The following is an 18,990-nucleotide window of genomic DNA, read 5'->3' as shown; positions in this document are numbered from 1 at the left end:
GATTTTTTAAAAAATTTAAAGAGGAAAATAAAATAAAAATAAATAAATAAATAAAAATAAAAATTTAAAGAGGGGAGGATAAAGAGACCTATATAGTGATAAAGTTTCTAAATCCCACTTTAAGTGGTAAAATATTAATTCTAAGTTGACTGTGAAGAGTTAAGTATGCATACTGTAATCCTTAGAGAAATCCCTAAAAAAGACTATACAAAGAGATGATCAAAAACTCAGTAGATGAATTAAAATGGAACCTGAGAAAAAATAACCCAAAAGAGGGCAGGAAAGGGGAAACAGACGGATAACAGAAGGAACAAACAGAAAAGAAAAAGGTGGACCAAAACCCAAGCATATCCATTGTTACATGTAAATGGTCTAAACATACCAATTAAAAGGAATTTTTAAAAAAATAAAATAAAAAACCTACTTTAAATATAATGATATAGGTAAGCTTAAGGTAAAAGAGTGGGGAAAGGTATATAATGTGAAAACTCCATCAAAGAATGCTGCAGTGACTATGTTAATATCAAACCAAGTAGACTTCAGAACAAGGAAAATTACCAGGAATAAAGAGAGAAATTACATAGTAATAAAGGGCCAATTCACCAAGAACACAAAACAATTCCAAATATGTATGCATCTAACAACAAAGCCTTAAAATACAGGAAACAAAAACTGGTAGAGCTGAAAGAAAATAACAGGCAAATTCACAATTATACTTGGAGACTTCAACACACCTCTCTCTAGAATCAGCAGAACAAGAAGACAGAAAATCAATAAGGATACAAAAGAACTGAACAACATATCAACCAACTGGATGTAATGGATGAACTGCCAATAGTCGATCTTTTTTTTATCCACAAAGAAGTAATTTCCCATGATTTAAAGTAACACAAACCTATTTTTAAGCCTAACATTAGGCTGTTACTAATGCTTAACCCCAAAAGTCAATGACCTAAGTTTCCACCTGAAGAAAAGGAAAAAGAAGAAATTAATTCAGAAGTAAGTAGAAGGAAGGGACTAGTAATGATACAAGAAGAGATTCACAAAGTAGAAAAGAGACAATACAAAAATGAGCAAAGCCAAAATGTAGTAAGTTCTTTGAAAAGATTAATGCAGTTGATGAGCCCCTAGCTAAACTGACAGAGAGAGAGGGAGAAGGGACACCACATCAGTCATGAAAGAGGTGACAGCACTACAGACCCTGCAGGCACTAAAAGAATGCAGGAGTGTTACGAGCAACTCCATGCCAGTAAATCAGACCTCTCAGAAGAAATAGGCAAAAACCCAGTTTATCAAGTATTAGTTGATAATGCCAGCCTAATACACAACTGCTGTATGCCAGCATCTCGAGGGCCAAGCTCCAGGCAGGAGCTGGGCAATAGTCCAGGAGGGCGTCAGGTGGGGCAAAGGGGGCTCAGAATCGAGGGACAGTGGGGAAGGACAGGACTCCCACTCCTCCCACAGTTCCAAGTTCTGATGTGGGAGACCTGGCCTCTGGTTGGAGACACAGTCTGGCACCACCACATGGTGGCCACTCAGACTGGGAAGACAGAACTACACAATGCAGCCTCTGAACTGCCTCCCAGTTCAGTCAAGTTCTGTTTGGAGCCTCAAGCTGCCCACCCACACCTGCTGGCGACTGGGCAGAGGTGACTGGGGAGTAGCTTAACGGAAGAAGGCAGAAGAAGGCAGTCTTGAAAGTGGGGGCCCAGAAGCACCCCTACCCTCGGCACCCCTACCCTCAGGATCCAACGCGGAGCCCATCCACCTTCAAGACCCAGGATCCCAGCCCACTTCCCTCGGCTCTGGGACTCCAGCCCCCCTGCATCAGGGCTGCCATTGGCCAAAGACACATTTTTAAAGTCTGTCTTCACGTTTATTGTTTCCTGGCATGGTTGAGGAAGAGCCATCCCTGCCCTCTCCCCCCAGGGGAAGTCCAGCTTCCAGCTGCAGGAAGAGGGATCAGAGCCAGACTGGAGAAAGGACTTCCCAAGGATACCATCAGCAGCCTGGGTCTGCAGCCGAATCAGCTTCCTAGACAAATTTGACAGAAGAGAAATGCTAGGGAAAGGAGGCTCCCTGGTGAGTCAGAGCAGACCTCACTGAGACCCCCCAGGAAGGAAGTGGCTTGGTCAGCTGCCAGCTAAGACCCCCCCACCACACACACACACCTGGGCCTCCCTACAGGTGCTCCAGCTGGCCAGGCCACTCTCTGCTTTAGGGCCTTTGCCTATGTGGTTCCCTGCCTGCAATTCCCCCCCACGCACCCAGCAGACTAGGCCAGTGTTAGTGCTGGGAGGAGGTGCGGGAAAGGGCACCCCTGTAGGAGGGTAGAATCCGGGCAAAGGCCGGGAGCCTCGATGCGCCCACGGAACCGAGCTCCACCTGCCACCTGGAGCTCCACCGGGTCGCTGAGCTGGGACAGCAGGGAGTGGGCCCAGTTGGAGCGGTAGCCGCAGCTGTAGTTGCCGGCGTGTTGGGGCCCCACGTAGGTCAGCACGAGGTCCGCGGAGGGGTCGGTGGTCCAGGCCACCGCCGAGGGCTCCTCTTCGCCGGACCGTAGCAGCAGGAAGGAGACGTCGGGCACGTGGCCCTCGCAGCGTAGGACAGCATCGCGGCCCGGAGTCACGGCCCCCGTCCACAGGGCCCGGAGCCGCGGCTTGGGCAGGGGTCCTGGGAGAGCAGCGGGTCGGTCAAGTGAAGCCCCTTGCCCCAGGCAGCAGCGGCCCAGCCCCGCTCCGTTGCCCGCCCCCTTCTCCAGCCAAGGTTGCTGGCCTCACACCGTGGTCACTGCGCTGTAACCGTAGTGTCTCCCTGTACACGTCCCCGCACCCCCCAGGCCCGGGCCTTCTCTGAGACTCCCTGGGGTCCCCAGCGAACGGCACTCAGGGCTTCAAGACAGGTGAGAAGGAAGACAGGAGCCAGGGGAACGGGTTCCCGCAGAGGGCACAGCGCAGTCAGTGGTCTGGTGGTGGACCCTGTGCGGGGGGCTCTGCCTGACCTCCGACCCCAGGAGATCCGGATGAGGAAATCAGAGGAACACACAGACCCCAGGGCCGGCGGGGGCTCGGGGAGAATTACAGCTCAGCCCTCCGCCGTGGGCGCCCGGGAGCAGGCAGAGGTGGGGTCATAATCTGACCACAGCCGACAGGCCTGTCGCACAGGGAACCTAAGGCGTGAGCCAGTGCAAAGCCGTTAGCACTCTGAACCCTAAGTTCCGGGTCCTCTCTCCACGACCTCCACCAAAGCGCTACACGTAGCCCCGGTTGGAAACAGGCCAAAAGGCTGGGCGTCCCAGGGCCCTGGCGGCCGACCTCGCGCTCCCCTAAGGAGCCGCCGACTCTGCGGGCAGGACCGAGGCCCAGAGCGCTTCCCTTCGGCGTCCTGGGACAGGCGGGCACCCTCGTTTTGCGCACGGGCAGAAGGAGGCTCCGGACCAATGTGCCCGCCGCTCACCGTCCACGCGCAGCTCCACGGGCGCGCTGGGCGCGGAGCCCGCGAAGGGCGGCGCCGTGTCTGTGTAGACGCAGCTGTAGTTGGCCGAGTCGACCGCCGAGACGTCGCGCAGCTCAAAGTGGGCCTCCGTCCCCGCGGGGCTCAAGAGACCGTGCACCCGGCGCTGCCCCGCGCCCTCGCGCACCAGGAAGAAGCGCACGCCGGCGCGGGGGGCCCGGCACCGCAGCTGCACCAGCGTCCCCGGCTCGGGACTCAGAGTCGCGGGCTCGGCCGACAGCTCCGGCGCCGGGAGCGTCCCTGCGGGGAGGACGCGGCAAGGCTGACGCCCAACGCCGCATCTTTCCGCCGGAAAGAGTGCGCCCCGCTCCCTCTGCTCCTTTCCGGGAGGCCCGCCTGCACCGCCCTGCGTAAAACCGCACCATCCGCCCGACGTCCCGGCCCTCGTCCTCCTTGGACGCTCACGCACGCTCCTACACTGTTCCTAACTAATTTGTGTGCCCACAAAAATAGACGGGTGTGGGGTCGTGTTTTGTTGGAGGAGCATCCGCGCCCGCCTCCCCCGCCGGCGTCCACTCCTGGGGTTTACGCCCCTGGTCCTTGGCGGGTCCTGCAGCCCCAAACTGGCCACCCTCAACAGAGAGGCCTCGGCGCCCACCCGGACCCCGGAGGCTGGGGGCCCCCGTGCATGTAGCGCCTGCATGGCCAGACTTGCGCGTGGACCCAATTATTCTTCGCGGGGCCACGAGGCTGGGCTCATTTTTCTGTCCTCAGCTGGGGAAACTGAGGCCGGGCAGATGAGTCGGGATTGAGCCCTGGCAGTTACCGGGACCCTTCCCTGGGTCTTTCCTCCCGCTGCCCCGAGGGCAGAGCGCCCCGTCCTCCCTCCCCGCTGCCACATCCCCCAGGCTCACCATCGCTCAGCACCAGCTCGGCGGGCGCGCTGTCCAAGGACCAGAGCGCTAGCTCCTCTGGCAGCCGGTAGCGGCACGTGTAGACACCGCCGTCTCCTGGGGCCAGCGTGTTCAGCTGGAAGAAGATGCGGTCTGGGCTGGTACTGGCCATGGGTACCTGCAGCACGTCCTCGCCCCGCCGCAGCTGGAAGTGCACCCCGCTCAGGGGCGCCACGCAGGTGAGAGTCGCGCTCGAGCCGGGGCGTAGGAGCCCGGCAAACCCGCCATTCAGAGTCAGCTTGGGTGGCGGCGGCGTGGCTGCAAGGCAGGGACAGTCACTGGGGCGGCCAGAGTCCCAACCATCCCCGCTGTGGGAGCGTTCCTTGGAGCCCAGCCTCCAGACCTCTTGCCCCGGGAACAGCCTTCCTTGTGGCAAATTCCCACGCCACTATCAAGGCGGGGCAACTGCGTGGCCACTGTTTCCCAGACCCAGTCCTGGACAGGGGTATTCAGGGCCGGGGGTCAGGGTAAAAGCTACTCTGTCTCCAGGAGCCTTCTCCCCCAGGAAGCCCTCTGGGATGGTCCACCCACTCACCCAGCTCCTCTATGGTCACAGTGGCACTGGGCTCCGAGGGGGCGCCTGATGCGTGGGTCCGGTAGCTGCAGCTGTAGATGCCAGCCCGGTGGACTGGGAAGGTGGCCTGCCTGTCCTTTGGGGCCTCAGCCACCTCCAGAAACTTGTCATCACCTTCCCGCCTCAGCAGGAAGGTCACACCGCGAAGTCCCCCGAGGCACAGAAGTCTCGTGTTCAGGCCCGGTGTGATCCAGGGCACGGGTTTGGTTGAGAGCAAGGGTGGGGGCAGGGGCTCTGCGGCGGGGGCGGGGGGTGGGGTGCAGGGGTCATGGGTGGTTCTGCCTGACTTGGAAGATACGGGGCCCCAGCCGGACCTGGACCTCCACACTCATGGAAATGTGAGGGAGCCAGGAGATGGAAGGCATTGGTGGGGGTGGAGGGGTGGAGGGGTGGCGGGACAGGCCAAGACAGGGACAGGGGACTACAAGAGGAAGACGCGTTCAGGGCCCAACTGTGGCCAGGCCTGCCCTAACCGCTTCCTGAGGATTCAGTCATTTATTCCTCACAGCCTTCTAGGGTTGGTACAAACATCACCCTCATTTTACCAATGGGGAAACTGAGGCTCAGAGATGTTACCTGACTTACCCAAGGCCACCAGCCAGTCGGGGAGGGGGCCGGAAGAGAACAGGGAGAGTGAGGAGTGGAGGAAGGGAGGCCTCTCCAGCAGCCTCTCTTCCTGCCTCGAGGCCCGTGAGCCCTCCACTCACCTGCTCCAGTCACCTCCACGAGGTTGCTCAGGCTGCTCCTCCCACTGTCCGTGCTGTAGTGGCAGCGGTAGAGGCCCCGGGTGTCACCGGTCACTGCTCCCAGCGGAAATCTGTACTCGGTGGCAGGTGAATCCAGGTGCACCAGTCCCTGGGCCAGTCCATCCTTGAAGAGCTGGAACTCCAGGGTCCACAAGGGGCTCTGGCATGTCAGCGTCACGTTGGCCCAGGGTTCCAGCAGCGATTCGGCCTCTGCCCACAGGGTTGGCCTTGTGTCGATGTCTGTGTGGGGATGGGTGTCAGATCTGGGGGCCCAGGCAGGGGTTCACCCCACAGCGCCCACCATGCCCAGGCCCGGCCCACTCACATTGGACCTCCTCGGTCACTGGGTTCAGGGCGAGACCTGCGGAGACGCACCACCTGTGAGGCCCCATGGCTGTTCATTCCCGCCCCTTATCTGGCCCCGGGGACCCCAGGCAGGACGCCTCACCCCAGAGCAGCAGGAGGGCCACCCGTGCGGACATGGTCAGCCTCACTGCAGCCACAGGAGTGTCTGCCGGGTGATAAGGCCCAGCCAGGGCGGCCGGGAGGGTGGGGTGGGGGGGAGGGCGCGGGGCACTGACCTCGCAGCTCATTCGTATTTCCAGGAAAGCAGGGCTCCAGGGGGTCGGGACAAAGGGCAGATGTGGCCTCAGGAGTCTCAGCTATAGCAACAATCAATAACTGCAGAATGAATAAACTAAATTAATAATAAAGAGTAAAGATAACAAAATAAATGATATAATAGCAGCAAAGAATAACAAATGAAGAAAATTAATAATAAATAGTAAATGGAAAAATAATAAGAACATTTTTTAAATAAAAATAAAATTGTGAATTTCCTGCTGGTCCAGTGGTTAGGACTCCACTGCGGGGGGCAAGGGTTCGATCCCTGGTCAGGGAACTAAGACCCTACATGCCAGGCAGTGTGGCAAAAGAAAAAAAAAAGAGAGAGAGAGGAAAGAAATACATTAAAATAAAATAAATACTAAACCAAGTAATGTGATAAATAATAACAAGTACATTTAAATAATAGTATGGAATCATAGTTAGCAAACAAAATTACCAATAAGTAATAAAATGATTAAAGTGAAAATAATTAATTAATGATGAGAGAAAGGATAAAACACTAAGTATTAAAAACAGATAATGCAATAAATGACAACGAATTAATAAAAGTAATAAAATAATGTTAGAAATAGATAGTATAATAAATAAGAAATACATTAAAGTAATAAACGAATATTTAAATTGATGGTTTGTTTATAAGTAAAATAATTGATAATAAAATAAAAATAAGTAATAAAATTATGAGGCACCTACTGCTGTGGTTCACAGCATTCTGCGCGTGGACTTGGGCAGTAGGTGGTGTTACTATCAGTTCCACGTTAGGCGTGAAGGAAATGAGGCAGGTGGGGGCCTGTCCTTCTGGTACATTCCCCTCTGCAAGGCCTCTCATCTCCTCCCCCCAACAGCTGAGCAGTACTGGGATCCCCACCCACCCTGGGGCAGGTGAAGGCAGTGGGCAGGGCCCAGGGCAACCCAAGCCCCACGTGGGCCCACCCGACATGCAGTATTGGAGGTGTGCCGGCCAAGGTGGGATTCGCCTGTGTCTGGATTTTCTACACTTTGCATCATGCAGGCCTCCTGCAGGCGCATCCTGGCTCTTGCCTGGAGCTGTGGTTCCTTCTCCCTCGCTGGTTAATTCCGCAATGTGTGACCCACCATGGATTTGGAGACACATTTGCACCCAGGCCATTCAGTTCAGACCTGTGCTTCCACCCTGGTCCTGTCCCTGTGCTCAGGTTGTGGACAGTTTTCTGAGCTGCCTTTGTCATTTATTGCATTATCCATTTTTAATCGGCAGGCGGACTCCCAACCACTGCGCCACCAGGGAAGCCCTTTACTTATTTTTTAATTTTTGGCTGTGTTGGGTCTTCATTGCTACGTGTGGGCCCTCTCTAGTTGCGGTGAGTGGGAGCTACTCTCTGTTGCAGTTCACGGGCTTCTCATTGCAGTGGCTTCGCTTGTTGCAGAGCACAGGCTCTTAAGTGCGTGGGCTTCAGTATTTGTGGCACCTGGGCTCAGTAGTTGTGGCTCACGGGCTTTAGAGCGCAGACTCAGTAGTTGTGGCTCAAGGGCTTCGTTGCTCCACGGCATGTGGGATCCTCTCAGACCAGGGCTCAAACCTGTGTCACCTGCATTGGCAGGCGGATTCCTAACCACTGCGCCACCAGGGAAGCCCTGTGTTACTTTAAATCATGGGAAATTACTTCTTTGTGGATAAAAAAATCGACTATTGGCAAGTTCATCCATTACATCCAGTTGGTTGATGATGTTGTTCAGTTCTTTTGTAACCTTACTGATTTTCTGTCTTCTTGTTTTGTTGATTCTAGAGAGAGGGGTGTTGAAGTCTCCAAGTATTATTGTGAATTTGTCTATTATTTTCTTTCAGCTCTATCAGTTTTTGTTTCCTGTATTTTAAGGCTTTGTTGTTAGATGCATACATATTTGGAATTATGTCTTCTTGGTGAATTGGCCCTCTATCACTGTGTAATTTCTCTCCCGATAATTTTCCTTGTTCTGAAGTCTACTTGGTTCGATATTAATATAGTCACTGCAGCATTCTTTGACGGAGTTTTCATATTATATACCTTTTCCCACTCTTTTATTTAAGCTTACCTATATTATATTTAAGGGCGGTTTCTTATTTTCTTTTTAAAATATTCATTCTGGCAAATTATTTTAATTGGTATATTTAGACCATTTACATGTAACAATGGATATGCTTGGGTTTTGGTCCACCTTTTTCTTTTCTGTTTGTTCTTTCTGTTGTCCGTCTGTTTCCCCTTTCCTACCTTCTTTTGGGTTATTTCTTTCTCGGGTTCCATTTCAGTTCATCTACTGAGCTTTTGATCATCTCTTTTTATAGTCTTTTTTTAGGGGTTTATCCAGGGATTACAGTATTCATAACTCTTCACAGTGTACTTAAGAGTTAATATTTTACCACTTAAAGTGGATGTAGAAACTTTAGCACTATATAAGCCTCTTTACCCTCTGCTCTTCAAATTTTTTTTTAATTTGGTACTCTAATGGTTTTCTTTGAGATATTTATATACAGTAAAATGTTCAAATGTCAAATATATCACTGAATGAATTTTGATACCCTCCTCTCTTTATGCTGTAGTTGTCATTTATACCACATTAAAACCCTGTGGTATAAATGACATTTCATTGTCAAGGAAACTCTGCCAGACAATGTTATAAATTTTTCTTTCAACAATCATACATATATTAAAGATCGAACATACGCAATCTGTTACTCTTCCTTCATTCCCAAGGTTCAAATTTTCCTTCTGCTATCATTTCCCTTCTGACAAATGCTAAACTCCCTATTTAGCATTGCTTTTAGAACAGGTGTGCTGGCAACAAATTGTCTTAGTTTTGCTTCATTTGAGGATGTCTTTGTTTTCATTCTTTTTTTTGAAATATATTTTTTATTTACTTATTTGGTTGCACTGGGTCTTAGTTGCAGCACGCAGCCTCCTTAGTTGCAACACGTGGGCTCCTTAGTGGTGGCATGCCAACTCTTAGTTGCAGCATGCATGTGGGATCTAGTTCCCTGACCAGGGATCTAAACCGGTGCCCTGCATTGGGAGCGCAGAGACTTAACCACTGCGCCACCAGGGTAGCCCCTATTTTGCTTTCTTTCTTGAAGTGTATTTTCATTGTATATTGAATTTGGACTGACAGTTCTTTTCTTCAGCACTTTTTCCCCCGCTTCGGTACGCGGACCTCTCACTGTTGTGGCCTCTCCCGTTGCGGAGCGACAGGCTCCGGACGCGCAGGCCCAGCGGCCATGGCTCACGGGCCCAGCCGCTCCGCGGCATGTGGGATCTTCCCGGACTGGGGCACGAACCCATGTCCCCTGCATCGGCAGGCGGACTCTCAACCACTGCGCCACCAGGGGAGCCCTCTTCAACACTTTAAAAATGTTGTTTCCCTGCCTTCTGGCCTTCATGATATCTGATAAGAAATCTGTGATCTTTTGTATCAATCTTTATGTGAGGCATAGTTTTTCTCAAGCTGCTTTCAAAAAATTTAAATTTTAGTTTTCAGCTTTGCTTATGATGTGTCTGGGCATGGACTTCTTTATGATTATGCTGTTTTGGCTTCACTGTGCCTCCTCATGCCCCCTACATCCACAAGGGTTCTCCCCAGCAGGAAGCTAGAGAGAGAGGGGTTTTGACTGGGCTCACAGCCCTCCTTGCCCATATGGACTGTCTGGTGCTTGATGAAGTTGGACCACCAGCAGAAGCTTTTCCACATGCTTCTCACTCAGACAGTGTCGTAACCAGCCTTCAAGACAGCTGCTAATGACCCTCATCTCCTAGCTTCCACACCCTTGCTTGCATATTCTTCTCTGCATTGAATCAGGGATGGTCTGTGGCACGAATATTATATGGCATGAGTGACAGTGAGCGACCTGGACTCAACTCACTCACTCTGGGGAAAGTCAACTGCTGTGTCATTGGGACACTCAAGCAGACTTGCACAGCGGTCTGCATAGAGGGACCACCTGCCAACCACACTAGCAGCCAGCCATGTTTGACATAGTGGCTGCTCTGTTGTCAGGGGCCCTGGTGAGTGAGTGGGGGTGAGTGTTGCCCTTGCCAACCCATAATGTATGGTGGAAGTGGGGGGTTAGTTTTAGTGTTTTCAGTCGGTAGGGCATTAGCGTTGTCACTGCAGTGGAGCTGAGCCCACCTGGTCACATTCCTAGGCTCTCTCCAGAAAGACTCCCCTTGTGTTCAGGCTTGATGGAAACTGTTATTACACTTGCATATCAACCGGGTTTCTCTTTGGTTTGAATGTTTCTAGGTCTATCAAGACGACTGATGGGTGTGCATCATCCATGACACACTGACCACACTGGGAGTTTGCCTCCCTCATCAGCCCCCTCGTGTCCACCAAGGATTGAGTTCTCAACAACAGAACTCTTCAGAATAAATGTCCTGGTTGTCTGTAAAAGGTTGAGCTGTCCTTGGCGATACCACTTTAGCTGGGTTTCTCCTCAGGATGAATTGTGTGGATGGTAAAAAGAAAAAACCCAAGTTCCACTTTTGCCTGAGGTGCTCCACTAGCCGCAGGGGTGGGGAGACTTCCAGGTCTCCTGAATGGCCTCTTCCGCTTGCCCCACCGTACTGCTCTCTGGAATGAGCTCTCAGGTGTGCCATGTGGGTGGCAACTGCAGCCTTCCTCACATTCTTGCACTACTCAGGGTATCTGTCCAGCACGACTTTGCTGGTGTTTAGTAAGTATACAAGGAAGTGTAAACGTGCCCCTAAAATGCTGAGAATAGAACGGCAGGGGCATGTGTTTTCATTTCTGCTGGACTTGCAAAGAGACCAGCTTTGCGAATTTTAGCCTCTACTCCAGGGTGGAATGTGACGTGGCCAGGATAGCTGCAACTTGGGAGAAACCTCTGGAAAGAGTACTGGGTGACTGGCTTGCCGCAGAGCAGGGGAACTCAAGCCCTCGGGAGGTGAGTCCTGAATTAAGCAAGACACAATAAAGGGCTGGCTGGTGTCCTGCAAGCCAGGCCTGGGAATGGAGAGCCAACAGCTTCCTTACCCCAGGGGACCCACACATCCTCCTCTTCCCAGGCGACAGGATTTCGGGACAGGAGACAGAAAGTGAAGGATGATTCAGCAGGGCTTTGCTGCAGGGTCCACGCCACATTCAGGGAACCCCTTTGGAAGCATGGAGGCCCAGACGGTGAGGGACTCGGTGCTGAGCCCACCTCTGCCCTCCCTCCAGGAGGCTCTGGCTGGGCCCCCCGCCCGTGGCCTCTCTGGGCACCCTGATATGGTTGAGAGTCTTCCCTGCCCCCACCCTCAGTTAAGGTGAGGATCAAAAGGGGTGATTAAGGGCAGAGTGCCCAGCACGGTGCCCGGCCTGTAATGAGTGTGTGCAAATGTTGGCTTCTGGAGTGGAGAGTCCTTGGAGTTTCACTTTGGAAAGAGTGTGGAGGATGGGGTGGGGAATAAATTAGAACCATATACAAACATAACCATACATACAGCTAGGAAAGAAACGTGCTGCTCCAGGTCTCGGCTGGACTCCGCCTAAGTGGTGGCCTCGGGCAGGTGTAGCCACACCTTCAAGTCTCCCTCCTTGATTGCGCCCACGCCGCAGGGGCTTCTGGGAGACGTAGTCCATCCTGGCGTCCGGACAGGAGGGGACGAGCGCTCGGGGTGGGAAGGACCACCTGGCTTTGATGTAACGTGACATCCCCACCTGGCAATCACAGACCAGCTCAAAGTTGCCAGGGAATCCCGCCCCTCCCCCAACAGAGCCCTCTCCACAGCGACCACTGAACCGCCGGGCGGTGGGCAGGCAGAGTCCCAGCCCCAGAAGCCCCCGGCCAGCGGCCTCGGGTAGGTGCACGAGATGCGCAGGGGCCCACTCCTGATGCCAGGGAGGTCAGAGGCGGAGGCCTCGCCAGATCTAAGAGAGGAGGGGGGGCCCCAGCTACGCCAGAGGGTGTGCAGACACCCCCAAGGCGACCGAGGGATACTGAAGCCCCCTAGGAAGCTTCAGGTGGGGGACGCCTGTGGACGCCGTGTGCGCGAGGCGAGGTTTAAGGCGCCGCCCGCGGGCCGCTGCTGGTGCTCGTGGAGGTTGGATCGCTGGCTGAAGGCGCGGCCGCAGCGGCCGCACGCGTAGGGCTGCTCGCCGGTGTGTGCGCGCGCTGGGCGCGGGAGGCTGCAGTTGCGCACGAAGGCCTGGCCGCAGTCCGCGCAGATGCAGGGCTTCTCCCCCGAGTGCAGGCGCTCGTGCTGGTGCAGCTCGGAGCAGCCCCGGAAGGTCTTCCCGCACTTGGGACAGCCGTAGGTCTGCTCACCGGTGTGTGCAAGCCGGTGCTGCACCAGGCCGGAGCGGCCCTTGAAGGCTTGTCGCACAGCCGGCACGCGTAGGGCCTGGCGCTGCTGTGCGTGCGCCAGTGCCGGCTCAGGTTCGAGCGCTGGTTGAAAGCTTTGCTGCACTCTGAGCAGGCGTAGGGCTTCTCGCCGGTGCTCCGCCAGGTGCGAGAGCAGGCCGAATGCCTTGGTACGCTCGGCGCACTCATGGGCCTTCTCCCCGCGCGGCGAGCACCTCGGCCGGAAGGCTCGCGGAGCCAGGGCCGTGGCGCAGTTGCGGTGCTCGGCCGAGTGCGTCTTCTGGTGGCCCCTGGAGGCCGGAGCAGCGCACTAAGGCCTGGCCGCAGTCGGTTCACATAGGGCCGCTCACCCGTGTGGATGCCCTCGGGCTGCAGCAGTCTTGAGGTGCACGTGAAGGCCTTGCCGCACTCGACGCTGGCGTACAGCTGCTGAACCGGGCGGCCGGGCTCACGGGGAGAGGACCCAAGGCCTGGTCGCACCTAGGACACATCCGGGGGCCCTCGTCCATCCGCTGCTGCTCGTTGGGGCTCAAGCGCTTTCCGCACCGGGCGCACGGAAGGGGCTCCTCTGCCGCCTGCATCAGCTCCTGCAGGGCCAGCGGGGACATCCGGGTACAGGCTTCGCTGTGCCGGCCCGCGGCAGGAAGCTCCACGAAGGGACTCTGCTGGAGAGAGGCCGGCGGCAGGGTCCTGGGACAGGGATGTGCGCGCAGGCGGCAGTCCGAGTGGACCTTGCACAGCGCAGCGCGGGGGCAGCTCCAGTGCAGCACCTGGACCCCACGGTGGTCACACGCAGGGGTCTTCTTCCCAGGGGGTGTCCTGGGATGCTGCACCAGGAAGGAGTTCTGGCTGGAGGCCCTGGCACCCGCTGGGCACGGACAGAGGCCCTGCCCGGCATGCGGCCCCTGGGGATGACCAGGTCAGGGTCTGGAGAGGAGGTGGGGCCACGTGACTCTTGCACCAGGCGTCCAGCTCCTGCACTCTGACAGTCCCTGCAGTGGGGCTCACACCCAGGGGAGTTGTCCTGCTGACCACGTTCCCTCCACGCAGGTCTACCCCGAGAGGGGTGTCCTTCGGCTGGGTCCTCCTCCAGGGGCCTCAGCTCTGTCTTGTGCCTCTCTGCCTGGCCCCTGTGGGCTCCCTGGGGATCTACCTTGGGGCTGCCTTCCTGCCGAGAGCTCTGGGCCCAAGGCTGCATCCCAAGGGCAGCCCACAACACGGTGTCCAGGCTGTGGGATCTGGAAGAGCAGAAGAGAATGAAGGTTTGCAGGTCCCTAAGAATGCTGACCCCAGGATGGATGCCTACTGAGTGGCCCCCACTCTCGGCAATCCAGGGAAAGGGGCAGGAGGAATGACACCCGGCCATGAGAACACTGGAGCTTCCTGTCCCTACTCTCAGGACCCATGACACTCCAGAGACCTGCTTCCCTGCCTCTCTCTGCTCCCCGGCACCCTCCCTCCTCCTTGCCACTGCTGGAGTACCTTCACCCCTGGCTTGGGACCTCAGTGGCCCCTCCCTCAAGCAACAGGGACACCCCAGTTTCTCAGCTGCCCACTCCCCAGTTTCCCTCCTCCACTCTGACTACCAGGCCCCCGGAGCCATGCCCTGATGGCTCCCTGCCTCGGCCTGGCCCAGCTCTGTCCACCTGCCATTAGCCAGCTCTTCTGTAAGGTGTGAGATGCGACTCACCTGGCAGCAGGGCTGGAGGCCCAGTGTGCCCCTCCCCACTTCTACCAGGCAAGCTTGGTTCTCAGGACTGCCAGCCTCATCTACAAAATGGGTATGATAACTGTAAATATAAACAGCTGAGCAAGGGGGCCCTGCTCATTCCAGTGACAGCCAACACCAGAAAGGGGCTGATGTCTGCAATTACTATTTTCAAATTCATCTGTGGCCATTGTTGGTTTCCTACTGCTGCTGCTGCTGTAACAAATTACCACAAGTTTAGTGGCTTAAAGCCATGCAAATTTATTATCTCAGTTCTGGAGGTCAGAACTCCTCAATCAAGGTTTCGGCAGCATTGCTTCCTTCTGGAGGCTCTAAGGCTCGGTTTGCTTGCCTTATCCAGCTTCTAGACACCACCTCCTTCCCTGTCTTGTGACCCTGTCTTCCATCTTCAAAGCCAGCAGTGAAACATCACTTTCTGTGTATGTCATCATATATCCTGACCCTCCTGCCTTTTCTTGTACAAAGACACCTTGGGCCCACCACGAATCTCACATATCAAGATCCTTAATCACACTTCATAGTCCTTTTTGCCACGTGAAGTAAATTCCCAGGTTCTGGGTACTAGGACGTGCATATCTTTTGGAGAAGCAGGGAGCATTATTCTGCCTACCACAGTGGCCTTCTCTGAGCTTTTTATATGATTTACTGGGGAAAAACAGTAAATGCATCAAGATGCCATTTCGGTGAAACAAAACTATAAATACCTATCCTGGAATCTTGACAGATACTCAGAACCATCCCATCTGCGGAGGGGCTTGCTAGGTGGGGCGTGGCTGCAACATGCAGCTGCACTCCGCGAGGAGGGGCAGGACGGAGGAAAAGGCTCACCTGGTGGGGAGGAAGATGGAAAGAAGGGGAAGAAGAGGACATGCATGTCAATCAGGTTCCTGGCCAGTGACAGTCACTGATGACCAGAAAACTGACCTATTAAAGAGCCCATGGGTAAGGATGAGAATTTTCTCTAGGTTCTTGTTCCTTCCAGAACAAAGACAGATCTGTCCAGTGCAGCCTCTGCGTTATGAATGTGTGACCACGGTAAATCACCATCTCACTGAGCACCAGGGCTCAGGCTCGCCTCCTTTTGCTGTGTGGAAGGCAGATATTCCTCTATCAAACATTCCAGAACTCCGAGTTTATTTAGGGAAATTGCTTGTTCCAACCTTCTCCTTCAACCCACTGTTGCTTTCCCATCAGTTTTGCAAATTTATAACAAGCAGTTGCCCAGGAACTGAAAGCAATCAGGACGCATTTAAACAGGACGCTACACATTTTCAGCCAAGGACACATCAGAATGGCTGGATGTGGGTTCCTTTCAGGATTCTGCTGCCAGCTATCACTGGTGGGTTGTTTTGCCTTGGATATCTCAACCACAACAGCAGAGATGCACCAATGGTCTGCGCTCTGGGGGGAAATGTTTTTGAGTGGAAATTGGACACACTGAATTGGTTAAAGGTGAAAATGCAGAGGAAGGCACGTCCCGCAGATGGCGAGGGGCCATCTCACTGGCCGGTGCCACTGCTCTGCTCGTCAGGGGGCCGCTTGCTGGAGCCCAGGAAGCTGAAGGCCCAAGGTAGGGGTGTCTTGTCTGGTCCTGTGTTCAGCAAGTAACTGCTCTGGGGCATTCTCCAAAGAAACAAGGATGGACTTCCCTGGTGGCACAGTGGTTAAGAATCTGCCTGCCAATGCAGGGGACACGGGTTCGATCCCTGGTCCAGGAAGATCCCACATGCCGTGGAGCAACAAAGCCTGTGTGCCACAACTACAGAGCCTGCACTCTAGGGCCCGTGCACCACAACTACTGAGCCTGCACTGTAGGGCCCGTGCACTACAACTACTGAGCCTGTGCTCTAGAGCCCGCGAGCCACAACTACTGAAGCCTGCATGCTTGGAGCCCGCATTCCACAAGAAAGAGAAGCCACCACAATGAGAAGCCCACACACCGCAATGAAGACTAGCCCCCACTAGCTGCAACTAGAGAAAGCCCATACACAGCAACAAAGACCCAAGGCAGCCAAAAAAATAAAATAAAAAGTAAATTAAAAAAGAGGGCTTCCCTGGTGGTGCAGTGGTTGAGAGTCCACCTGCCAATGCAGGGGACATGGGTTCGTGCCCTGGTCCGGGAAGATCCCACATGCCACGGAGCGGCTAGGCCCGTGAGCCATGGCCACTGAGCCTGTGCGTCTGGAGCCTGTGCTCCGCAACGGGAGAGGCCACAACAGTGAGAGGCCCGTGTACCACAAAAAAAAAAGAAAAAAGAAAAAAAGAAACAAGGATGACAGGAAGGACATTCACAGAAAGATAGACAAAATGAAAAGGCAGAGGATTTTGTACCAGATGAAGGAACAAGATAAAACCCCAGAAAAACAAGTAAATGAAGTGGAGATAGGCAACCTTCCAGAAAAAGAATTCAGAATAATGATAGTGAAGATGATCCAGAACCTCGGAAAAAGAATGGAGGCAAAGATCAAGAAGATGCAAGAAATGTTTAACAAAGACCTAGAAGAATTAAAGAACAAACACCTAGAAGAATTAAAGAACAAACAAACAGAGATGAACAATACAATAACTGAAATGAAAAATACACTAGAAGGAATCAATAGCAGAATAACTGAGGCAGAAGAACAGATAAGTGACCTGGAAGACAGAATGGTGGAATTCACTGTCATGGAACAGAATAAAGAAAAAGGAATGAAAAGAAATGAAGACAGCCTAAAAGACCTCTGGGACAACATTAAACACAACAACATTAACATTATAGGGGTCCCAGAAAGAGAAGAGAGAGAGAAAGGACCCAAGAAAATATTTGAAGAGATTATAGTCGAAAAATTCCCTAACATGGGAAAGGAAATAGCCACCCAAGTCCAGGAAGCGCAGAGAGTCCCAGGCAGGATAAACCCAAGGAGAAACACACCGAGACACATAGTAATCAAACTGACAAAAATTAAAGACAAAAAAATTATTGATAGCAACAAGGGAAAAACGACAAATAACATACAAGGGAACTCCCATAAGGTTAACAGCTGATTTCTCATCAGAAACTCTACAAGTCAGAAGGGAGCTGCATGATATATTTAAAGTGATGAAAGGGAGGAAATTACAACCAAGATTACTCTACCAGGCAAGGATCTCATTCAGATTCGACAGAGAAATCAAAAGCTTTACAGACAAGCAAAAGCTAAGTGAATTCAGCACCACCAAACCAGCTCTACAAAAAAATGCTAAAGGAACTTCTCTAAGTGGGAAACACATGAGAAGAAAAGGACCTACAAAAACAAACCCATAACAATTAAGAAAATGGTAATAGGAACATACATATCGATAATTACCTTAAACATGAATGGATTAAATGCTCCAACCAAAAGACACAGGATCGTTGAATGGATACAAAAACAAGACCCATATATATGCTGTCTATAAGAGACCCACTTCAGACCTAGGGATACATACAGAATGAAAGTGAGGGGATGGAAAAAGATATTCCATGCAAATGGAAATCAAAAGAAAGCTGGAGTAGCAATACTCATATCAGATAAAATAGACTTTAAAATAAAGACTGTTACAAGAGACAAGGAAGGACACTACATAATGATCAAGGGATCAATCCAAGAAGAAGATATAACAATTATAAATATATATGCACCCAACATAGGAGCACCTCAATACATAAGGCAACTGCTAACAGCTATAAAAGAGGAAATCGACAGTAACACAATAATAGTGGGGGATTTTAACACCCTACTTACACCAATGGACAGATCATCCAGACAGAAAATTAAAAAGGAAACACAAGCTTTAAATGACACAAGACCAGATAGATTTAATTGATATTTATAGAACACTCCATCCAAAAACATCAGATTACACTTTCTTCTCAAGTGCACACGGAACGTTCTCCAGGATAGATCACATCTTGGGTCACAAATCAAGCCTCGTTAAATTTAAGAGAACTGAAATCATATCAAGCATCTTTTCCAACCACAGCACTATGAGATTAGAAATCAATTACAGGGAAGAAAACGTAAAAAACACAAACACATGGAGGCTAAACTACGTTACTAAAAAACCAAGAGATCACTGAAGAAATCAAAGAGGAAATCAAAGAATACCTAGAGACAAATTACAATGAAAACACAACGATCCAAAACCTATGGGATGCAGCAAAAGCATTTCTAAGAGGGAAGTTTATAGCAGCCTACCTCAAGAAACAAGAAAAATCTCAAATAAACAATCTAACCTTACACCTAAAGGAACTAGAGGAAGAAGAACAAGCAAAACCCAGAGTTAGTAGAAGGAAAGAAATCATAAAGATCAGAGCAGAAATAAATGAAATAGAAACAAAGAAAACAATAGCAAAGATCAATAAAACTAAAAGCTGGTACTTTGAGAAGATAAACAAAATTGATAAACCTTTTGCCAGACTCATCAAGAAAAAGAGGGAGAGCACTCAAATCAATAAAATTAGAAATGAAAACAGAGAACTTAGAACGGACACCACAGAAATACAAAGCATCATAAGAGCTACTACAAGCAACTCTATGCCAGTAAAATGGACAACCTGGAAGAAGTGGACAAATTCTTTGACAGGTATAACCTTC

At 52.0% G+C, this 18,990-nt stretch overlaps 3 protein-coding genes across 3 annotated transcripts in view; 1 reads left to right on the top strand and 2 right to left on the bottom strand.

The window, feature by feature from the left end:
* The window catches only part of ZNF584 (zinc finger protein 584), a 77,955-nt gene that overhangs the window by 13,141 nt on the left and 45,824 nt on the right, over window positions 1-18,990 (top strand).
* A1BG (alpha-1-B glycoprotein) lies at window positions 1,943-12,028 on the bottom strand. Its single transcript, XM_060130939.1, has 8 exons — window positions 11,807-12,028; window positions 6,308-6,388; window positions 6,052-6,087; window positions 5,688-5,966; window positions 4,942-5,214; window positions 4,368-4,664; window positions 3,457-3,753; window positions 1,943-2,673 (listed from the first exon to the last, which is right to left on the bottom strand). Exons 1-8 carry the CDS (start codon window positions 12,015-12,017, stop codon window positions 2,276-2,278), a joined length of 1,872 nt encoding a protein of 623 aa, XP_059986922.1. The 5' UTR covers window positions 12,018-12,028; the 3' UTR covers window positions 1,943-2,275.
* ZNF837 (zinc finger protein 837) lies at window positions 12,323-13,564 on the bottom strand. The gene is given in 7 exon segments (XM_060130485.1): window positions 12,323-12,678; window positions 12,681-12,799; window positions 12,801-12,955; window positions 12,957-12,999; window positions 13,001-13,115; window positions 13,118-13,436; window positions 13,532-13,564. Coding segments are annotated over 7 exon segments (1,140 nt in total).

Source organism: Lagenorhynchus albirostris, chromosome 19 (assembly GCF_949774975.1).
Source record: "Lagenorhynchus albirostris chromosome 19, mLagAlb1.1, whole genome shotgun sequence".
In the NCBI taxonomy this organism is placed as follows: Eukaryota; Metazoa; Chordata; class Mammalia; order Artiodactyla; family Delphinidae; genus Lagenorhynchus; species Lagenorhynchus albirostris.
Note: the sequence above shows the minus strand (reverse complement) of the source record. Positions and strands in the feature narration are given on the sequence as shown.